Source organism: Nicotiana attenuata, chromosome 10 (assembly GCF_001879085.1).
Source record: "Nicotiana attenuata strain UT chromosome 10, NIATTr2, whole genome shotgun sequence".
Taxonomy (NCBI): domain Eukaryota; kingdom Viridiplantae; phylum Streptophyta; class Magnoliopsida; order Solanales; family Solanaceae; genus Nicotiana; species Nicotiana attenuata.
The window spans coordinates 32,203,029-32,213,430 of NC_031998.1; the positions used below are offsets into that span (position 1 = coordinate 32,203,029).

General features: G+C 37.2%; 1 protein-coding gene across 1 annotated transcript; it reads left to right on the top strand.

The window, feature by feature from the left end:
* Nucleotides 5,706-8,873, top strand: LOC109233251 (zinc finger protein 593-like). Its single transcript, XM_019399058.1, has 3 exons — nt 5,706-5,958; nt 6,081-6,143; nt 8,617-8,873. The coding sequence occupies exons 1-3, from the start codon at nt 5,765-5,767 to the stop codon at nt 8,720-8,722; spliced, it is 363 nt and encodes a 120-aa protein (XP_019254603.1). The 5' UTR covers nt 5,706-5,764; the 3' UTR covers nt 8,723-8,873.

The window sequence follows — 10,402 nt, forward strand, 5'->3', positions numbered from 1 at the left end:
TGGTCCAATGAGAATATTAAGCAGAGGTGGTAAAAGATATGTGATGGTGCTTGTTGATGATTACTCTACGTTTACTTTGACATTGTTTTTAACATCTAAAGATGAAGCATTTGACATGTTTACTTCTTTTGTTAGAAAAACTCGGAAACAACTAGGTAATCAACTTGCATCAATTAGGTCTGATCATGGAACTGAATTTGAAAATGCTAAGTTTGCTGAATTTTTGCATGCTACATCATAAACAGTTGCATGACTAGACCTCTTGTTAAGAAGATTCCCTATGAGTCACGTAAAGGGAGAAAGCTAAATATATCCCATCTTAGGGCATTTAGATGCAAGTGCTTTGTGCACAATAATGGCAAAGACTCCCTAGGTAAGTATGATCCCAGAAGTGATAAGGGAGCATTCTTGGGATATTCTTCACATAGTAAAGCTTATAAGATATACAGTACAAGAACTATGTGTGTAGAAAAAAGTATATATGTTATTTGTTTTAATACTAACATTCTTTCTGAGAGGCAAGAACAAGATAATGAAGAGATTGGGCTGATAAGAAATTCAAGTGGTGAAACCATAGTCCAGCCTGAAGATGCATCACAGGAAGGAACATGTGATGGAACAGGTCCTTCCACACAGGGCAACATGACAGGGGGAACTGAATAGAGAGGAACTGATCCTCAAACGTTGAGGGAACCTGTCCATGAACTTATTCCTCAGTAACAAAACCAGGAAGGAACATCCAAAGAAATTGACACTCATATTGCAACATCCACAAAATTTGATATAGATGAACCCGGTTCATCTGTTGATCAGAAGTTGTAGAGGGGAATGATTGGTTCTCTTTTGTATCTTACTGCTAGCAGACCTGACATTGTTTTCAGTATAGGTCTTTGTGCTCGATTTCAGGCAAATCCAAAGAAGTCCCACTTGACTGCTGAAGCGGAGTATGTTGTTGCTGCTTCATGTTGTGCTCAATTGTTGTGGATCAAACAGCCATTATTGAACTTTGAAATTGATGTTGGTTGCATCCCTATTTTTGTGATAACACTAGTGCTATTAGTATGACAAAGAACCCGGTTCATCATAAGAGAACTAAGCACATAGATGTTAGGCACCATTTTTTGAGGGACAACTATGAGAAAGGCTTGACCACTGTGGAGTTTTGTGCTACTAACAAGCAAATTGCTGACATCTTCACAAAAGCCTTAAGTAGAGATCACTTTGAGAGGAACAGGTTGGAATTAGGGATGATTAAGATCACCTAAAAGGACCAGTTCAAGGTTAAACGGAAAAAAATGAAAAAAAATTGAAAAAAAATATTGGTTAGAAAGTCTGTAAATTGTGTATAAGTAGATTAAATCTTGCTCAATCTCATACTTTCCATAGTATACTCTTGTGCCATGTGTTAAAATGACTCATTAATCTCTAATGATATTTTCTCTATTTTGGCAAATTTAGACTCACACAAGAGAATTATCACTGAAGAACATGGTTCATCAAGATAACACGGTATGTTTTCTACACTCTGCATAATTTGAAATAACTATATTTAGATCATGAGGAGAGTCCTACCAAATACCAAACTCCTTTTGGACTTATCTATTACAAGTGAACCAATCCCGTTCAAAAGAGTCCCAACCGAATGGAAGTACCTAGATTCTAGGGATACACTCCGACGTCTCTTCAAAGTTGAATTTCAGTTTGATTAAACTTCTAAGAGTCTGAAAAGCTGTAGTTACCCCATCAATTATTCCCCTATATATTGATCAGCTTTAGTGTATTCCTTACTTCATCTCTCTCAAGCCATCAAAAACTCTCATTCTTCTTTCATCTTCCAAACACAATCTAATTCTCTTCTACTCCATACCCCAGCCCAGATATGTCAAACACCTCTGAAAATCCTTCATCACCACCACAGGAAATCACTTTCACACCTTCTACCACACCAATCTCTAAGAAAAGTAGAGCAAAGAAGATGGCTCATAAGATTGTCGCTGAAGGAGAGCATATCAAGAAAATAAACAAGCAATTGAAAGCAGGTAGGGAAGAAGAATCCCAGAAATCTGAAGATTCATTTAAGTCTGCTACTAAGGGGGGAAGAAAGTAGGTATTCCGAAACTGAACAGGTATCTTCTGATTCTAACGTTACTCCTGAGATAATTTCTGAAGTTGCTGCAAATTTAGAGAATAGATTTGTACTGGTAGGATCTATAGCAGGTGTTGAGACTACAGAATTTGGAGAAGTTGGTGGTAAAAATAAAAAGGAAAAGAAAAAGAGAGCAAGAGTGCTAGGAGTACTGTGAGGGGAAAGGGTACAAGAGTGGCTGATTCTTCACCCACTCCTGTTGGTCTAACAAAAGAAACTGAGGCAATGGTTGTTTGGGGAGAGGAATTTACTAAAATAGAAGAGAGTGTGAGCAAAATAAAGGGAAGTGGGTCTGGCGAAGCTGCTGAGGGGTTGGTTCAACTTGAGAAAAATATAGATGAACTCGTTCCATCTGAACAGGAAACCCTCGTGGACCTACTGATAGGGTTATCAATGGCACCAAAACTCATGCCATTCCCTATGGCTTCATTCTCACAACTGTACTTGCACAATTCAAGGTACCTATGAAGAAGTGGGAGATTAGTACAAGCAAGGATCATTTGGGGTTAATACACTGCTTGCTTGCGATTATGAAGTCAATGTCACTCCTAAAGAACCTAGTTCATCCAAAAAGGTACCAGTAAATAGCAAGGTCAAAGCCTTGGTACAAGAAAGTGGGGCTAAGGATGCTGAGATTGAAAGGCTGAAGAAGAGGTTGGTTGAGGTGGAGACTAAGAGAGATGCTCTCAGAACTGAGCTGGCAAGAGAAAAAGAGAACAATGATGGCATTCTTCAAGGTATGTTGAAACTCCTCCAAGTCAAAAACCAAGCACCTAGTTCTTTCCAGCCTTAAGCTTCCTAGCCTAGTGTATATTAACCAGTGACCCAGTTCGGGACTTATTGTTTCTTTTGCTCATGTTTTCAGTATTTTTATTTCTTCTTATGCTTTGTGGTAGAATCTTATCAATCATCAATGAAATTCACTATTTTTGCTCTAACTGTTTGTTTATATTTCTTTGATGGTTGAAATTCTTAGCTTGATCTATGATGATTAATTCATGATTGCATTTGAAGTAGCCCCAGTGGCCATGAGTAAGTTTTAATGCAACTTTTATGCATTTTATCTCACATTTTATGCAACTTCTCGATGATGAAAAAAGGAAGAAAAAGGTTGGTGCTTTACACTTTGAACAGTGATGTTTATAACCTAATGTACCTGGTCCTTGATGATAAATAATAAAAAGAAAAAACGTTTCTAACATTGTGTTGATGTTGAGCTGAGTTGAAACAGGGACTAAGCGTATGAAAAGCATAGAGTTTGTCATCACCAAAAAGGGAGAATTTGTTGGCCCAAGTAAAGGTTAGTTTTGAAGACTGACAAAGGAACTCAGGCATGAACCAGGTCCATCCCGCAGGTCCATCCCTCAGGTGCACACAAATGGGCAAATTCGAGCATGTGGGATGCACGTGAAGGAGATAAGCCTAACTTGGTGTATTTAATATCTCCTGATCGAAAAGGTTGTATAATTGATAAGGAGAAGGACTCCTTACTCAAAGAGAACACTATCCAAGATAGGGAAGGAGTTAGAAGTTGAAATCAACTAGAACTATTCCACCAAGGAAGAGTTGCATCAGAACTCTAGTTATTTCTTCATCTACTAACTCTATAAATTGCAGGATGTTCTCACATTACATTGTTGCACAAAAAAGCAAAAGCTAAACGTGAATTGAGAGCAAAATAGCAAGGCTTTTTGCAAGCAGCTCGTGTGTGATTCAAGTGAGCAAACCTGAAGCTACATGAACCAGATTGAAGAGCCAGCTCCATAAAGAGTTTTATGTGTCTTTCTTTATTTCTAGTTTAATTGTAGTAGGTGTTTTATATTGTACCTTTCAGCTTTATCTAGAGGCAATTGTAATAGGTACTCAGAGTATTCAAGTTAGAGTTAACTTGAAGTTGTCGCAGCAGTTAGAGGCTGTGTGCTACAACGGGATTAGAGTTAATCCTAGGTTTACAAAAGAGTTTTTGCAAATGCTGTTTTGGCTTAGTGATTTAGTGAAGTGTTGGGGAAAATCCTACTGAGTAGTAGGTTGTGGTTTTTTCACCTTTTGAGCCAGGTGTTTTCCACGTAAAATCTTTGGGTTCTTTATTTTCTATTTTTATTCTGCAACAGTAGTAGTTGGAACACATAGAAGAACCAGGTCCTTCCATAATCAGTTTAAGCGAAACATTTGACACCACACAAATCCTCCCCCCCCCCCCCTTGTGTGGTATTGAAGTATAAAACATCACACCTATATTGAGAAAGTTGGCCTTCCAAGAGGTAAGTCTACTCCGCATGTTATCAATTATATATTAATAGTCTATTGGTTTTGAATTTTTGTCGAGGATTGGAAATCCTAAATATTTTCCAAAAGTTTGACTTATGTTGATGTTGAATCTACTAGCAACATCTTTGGTAATATTTGGTTGGCAAGTTTTTGAGAAAAGAATCTTGGATTTTTGAAGGTTGATACTTTGGCCTGATAGTTTACAAAAGAGGGAAAAGTTGTTCTTAATGGAGTTACATGATTCATTTACCCTAGCCATTAATGTAAGGTCGTCCGCAAAAAATAAATGAGATATGCATGTATCTCTTGTGCTTAGGTGGATAGTGTCCCATTGGCAAGTGTCTACTTTATGGGAAATAAGAAGGGAGAACATATCCATACAAAGTATGAAAATATAAGGAGAGAGGGGGCACCCTTTTCTAATACCTCTACTAGGGCTAAAGAAATTGGTGGTGGTTCCATTGACCAAGATTGCAATTTACCTGTACAGATACAGTGCACAATAACTTAGAGATAGATGGAGAAAAATTGAAGAAATTTAGGGTACGGTGGATGAATGACCATTCAAGCCTATCGAATGTCTTTTCTTAGTCAAGTTTGAGGATCGTGTTAGCCTTTTTCTCTTTCAGATTTCCGAATTTGTTGACAATTTCCTGGATGATAATAGCATTTTCACTGGTTCTCCTTCCCTTATGAAACTAGATTGGAATGGGCTAACAAGATTATTAAGAAACGGTTTTACTCTGTTTGCTATGATTTTAGTGATTACTTTGTAGATCATATTGCAAAGTCCTATAGGACCAAAAGAAAACTTTAAATTATTTGCGTTATGAATTTTTGGGAATACATACATGTTAATGTTTTTTATGACAAAAATGTTCTTTTGTAAATATTCAATTGTTTTGAAGTATATACAATTATACATTTAAAATTTACTTTTTAAAATATTTCATATCAAAAGAAGAAAAAAATATTGAAAGTTGGTTTCCGCTAAGAGTTTCAAACTTTAATTCACACCTCTTACACATTATATCCAAATGTAATACTTAAAAAAAGTCGAAATTTTATCTCGATGCTTTATCAACCTGGGACGAGATCATAAAAATAGTTTCTAGAGCTAATAACTGATACAAACATCTCATTAAAATGAAAGGGGTCAAATAATAAATATCGGTTCTTGAGGGGGTTAACATTTCATGATTAAGCTACTCTTGCCCCTCGCCGAGAATATAATTAACGTAAACGAGATCCGTATCTAAACGACGCCGTATTTCTCGAACTTATATATACGATTACTAGGGTTTCGGCTTCTGAACCGTCAATCGTAAAACCCTCAATTTGTTGGGAAAAATGGGAGGAAAGTGTCCTCACCGGAGCGTGAAGAAGCGAAGGTACTCCCACAAACAATTTCGCCGCACCAAATTCCTTGTGAAAGGCGACGATGCCGTTTTTGATGAACTCAAACGGCCGGAAGGGGAACGAAAACCGTTGCCCGTCGACGAAGATCTTCCCGGGATGGGACAATATTACTGTTTCCACTGCGAGTAATTCCAACTTCCTTACAACTCAATTAGTTGATTTTTTAATTCAACTTAACACATTTTTGTTCCTTTGTTCTATGTTTGCTTATAAATGTCCTTTTTTTTTGTCTTGCCAATTCTATCAGTCGTTATTTTGCAAATGTTACGGTGAGAGACGAACATTTCAAGACCAAAAAGCACAGGAAGCGGTATGATTATGTTTTTCAGTGAATTCAGTTTCTTTTTCTATATGTATAATTGTTAATATTGGTTCGCGTGAGTCAAATTTTAATTTTAATTTTATTTCTCTGAGGTAATGGAGCTCAAAGCTGATTCTATGAGTCTTAACTCCTAGATTGTGTGTGTGTATAAGTAGTGTGAGATTTAGAGTACTCTATTTTTAAGACAATCCTTCTAACATGAAGGATATCTTTACAAATTATTTCATATTAGCAAATAGAATAAAAACTAGTCCTCCATGTCGGTGGATTCTTAAGACACTTCTTCTGAGATGAAGAATCATCTTTATAAAATGCTTAATATTAACCTATTCACTTACTTCATCAAAAAAAAGAAAATACTTAATATTAATCTAGAAAAACTAGTCGCCCATTCCGATACGGAGGAACTGGAAGAACGATAAGAGTGGAGAGTCAAGGTGAGTTCCCGCCATCACGAGTAAACCACTAGATCCTCTTGAGTTTCAGCCTCCATGTCCCTTCAGTATTGATTTCTGGAGTTCTGAAGCTGAGTGCTCAGTACCTCAGTGTCTTTCAGCTCTTCAATTTTGAGTTTAGTAGGAGGAATGTTGTTATTAGCCATTTTCTGCTTTCCAAGTTTTGTGTACATCGTGGTCACAAAAACAAAGCCTTTTTTAGCAAAAATCATCACCTGCCAGTTGATGCTTCATTTACACTCTGTTAGATACCTATTCCAATGCAAATTAATTATGTAGTGTCTTTTCATGTTCTTTTTTGCAGTGACGTTCCATCAAAAACTTCATGTTAGAAAATATGAAAGGACGTGCTTTAAATTATTATAGATATTATTTGAATAATAAAAAATCCAGTAGTTTGCCCTGAAGTTCAAATTTTCGAAAATAACATTGAAATTGCTAAATTTGGAACTCCGGGACATTATAATGGACTTCGAATCTGGACAAGTGAATATCCTGCAAATTGCCCTGGTGTTAAAAAATTCTAGCAACAAAAACTAGACACAGTTTTTAAAAAGCATATAATTTTGCATTAATATATCTAACAAAATGATACTAAGAAGAGCACAATTTTCATTGCAGAACAGTGATTTTTCAAAAAAACCTAATGATAAGGATAACAAATTGATCCTTAGAATAGCAGCATTTTCAATGCACAGATTTTTTTTAATTAAAAGCCAAGAACCCAAAGATCAGCGGGATCACCAAAATCAGAGATGATAATAGGGGACTCAACCAACAGACCACATTCCCTATGAGCAAGTTTAATACGACATTAATCAGCATCAAACTGATACAAGAGTGTTTCTAATTTGTCCTGAAAGGGAGCAACAAAGTGCACTTCTTCATTCTTAGACATGGTCGCCATCAAAGACTAGTTCCTCCCTCATTTTGTCGAAAGAGCCTTTCACTGCTATCAGGTTTTTTAGACATTTGTTCCAACTAAAAAAAATAACTATTAATTTGTATATGTTTCTCATAAAGAACAGCCAATGTTAATACCTACCACCTGCACATTGATTTACTCTACATTAGTAGCATTTCTCAATGCAAAATAAATGAAAATAGTGTTTGTATTCAATTCGTCTTATCATTGATAACGGCGTATTAATAAAATACATGCTCCAATTGCAAAAGAAAAAAAATCACTTAAAACTGATGCATGTGATGTAAAATTTTACATTTCATCATTGTATCCAGGATAGTAGCTTGGATTTCAAAATTCTATAGTTAGAACCCTAAGATAGTATCTGAATTTTCCCACTTCTGCATTCTGGAATTCAAGATAATATCCTGGAATTTCACACTTCAGGATCTCACTAGATTCTAGTACCCATTATTTTTTTAGGAGTTTTGAACTTGAATGACAAGACGATATATGTTTATGACTGTGTGGTTCTAGCTATGGAAGTTTTGATATTCAGGATACTCTCTTGGATTTCTGAATGCTGAAGTGTGAAATTGTAGCACTTTTTTCTGAATATCACCTGTAGTAGTTGTAAGTAAAAGTTTGTCTTTTGCAACTGAAATAAGTTGACTGAATATCAACTAGAGGATTTTTTTTGTTGATATCCTGAGATGTAAATATGACACATACATAGTGAAAGGAGAGAGTGTATGGGAGTAAAAATTCCTCTCATTTGCCGATAATTTTTATCGGATGTTTTTCATCTAATATGTTGCTCGCTGTCTCTGACCGAGGGTCTCCCGTAAACAGCCTCTCTATCCTTCCGGGGTAGGGGTAAGGTCTGCGTACACTCTAACCTCCCAGACCCCACTAGTGGGATTCCACTGGGTTGTTGTCGAATATGTTGCTCGCATTTACAAGTTTGAGTTATTAGTTGTTAACTCGTGGTTTTCTTATGCTAGTTGATGTATACTTATTCTGGTTCTGTGATTGTGATTTATAATCTGGAAAACTGGTAGAAACCTTTGTGTATTTACCTGACTAGTTCTTGTTCATGTAGTGTGAAGCTAATGATGGGGCCTGCACCACATACTCAACTGGATGCTGATTTGGCAGCTGGAATGGGCATGCCAGATAATGGTCCGAAGCTAATGTCAATGAGTTGAACTTCCCCTTTTCGGTTTCTGTCTATGTATCTCCTTTGATACTAATTTACTTATATGAGTTCTGTAAATGTTTTGACAGTTTCTGTAAGGAACTAGTAATGTTGCTAAATTTTGTTTATGACTGCCTTGTTGGCTGTTCTTCATGTGTCCATGATTCCCAGCTCTGCTCGTAGTGTCCGAAATTTTGTTTCTTTTGCGTCAACAAAGGGTTCCTTAAAAGCCATCTTATTGTTTAGTTTCTTCCTCCCTCAGTAATTTTGGGTCGACGGAAAAGGTGCTTATTTCATCAAATGGAAGTTCTCTGAAAAAGGTCGTATTTCATTCCGCTTATGAAAGTGTCGATATTGGTTCTCTTAGTTATCTTTGAATACAATCACATAATATTGCTTCATTTCTAGTTTGATATTTCCCTTTTTGTTTTGTTTAAAGGACATTGATACCCTTTTATATTGGAAACTCTATAATCTTTACATTGCGATATGTTAAGATTAGTGACATCAGTGATATGTTATTAATATAGAATGGATTGAGTGTTTTAATTAGTTGCACTAGATTCTTAATCATTTAATCATTCAACTTTAACCATTTCATGGAATTTATTTTAAATACAACAAGTGGTGTCCTGAAAGTGGGGATGGCAATGGGGCGGGGCGGATGCGGGGCGGGTTTGAGCTTAACCCACAAAATTTCTAACCAGCCCTGCCCCGCCCTGTGTCAACCCGCCCGCCCCGTCATCACGGAAATTAATGAATTTTATGGCTTTGATTTTATTTTATTTTTGAATGAAAAAGTTTGAGACATCAAAATTAACAAAAAAATCTGATCTTTTCTTTCCATAAGAACCAGAAACCTTCATACTCAATTTCATTAACAGATTGGATCAATTTTTCTTCCAAACATTGTTAGTTTCAAAATGTGAAGGAGAAAACCCACAACCCGCCCGCCCCGCGTTAGATTTATTTAGAAAAGGTTCAACCCGCCCCGCACCCGCATAATGCCAAACTTGCCCCGCCCTACATAAGTCCAAACCCGCCCCGCCCCCGTCCCGTCCTATTGCCATCCCTACCTGAAAGTGTAGTCTTAAATCTATATAAAGCATAAAAAATTCACCAAAATAAACTATTTAAAATTTTACAAAATATGTTCTTAACTAATTTCACGATATGCAAATTATGAATAAATTATGACCACATATCGCTCAAGAGTTGGAAAGGAGGTTATCGGCTGTGGGAGCCTGGAGGAGTAGTAGAGACGCAAACGATATGTGGTCGACAACGGCGGATTGTACAAGGGAGGCAGCGGGAGAGGTGTTGGAAGTCTCGATGGGTTACTCTGGCGGATACAAAGGCGACCGGTGGAGGAATGAAGTGGTCCAAGGTAAAATGGAAGCAAAGAAGGCGACGTACCTGAAGTTAGTAGGGAGCACATGCGAGGAAGAGAGGAGAGCGATCAGAGAGATGTATAAGGTAGCTAGGAAGGAGGCGAAGCAGGCGGTCACGGAGGCTAAGACTGTGGCTTTTGATCGTTTGTACGAGGAACTAGGGGCCAAAGGCGGGGAGAAGAAATTATTGTAGCTGGCCAAGGCGAGAGAGAGGAAGGCTCGGGATCTGGACCAAGTGAGGTGCACAAAGACGAGGATGGTAGAGTATTGATGGGAGAGGCCCAGAAAGCGGAGATGGC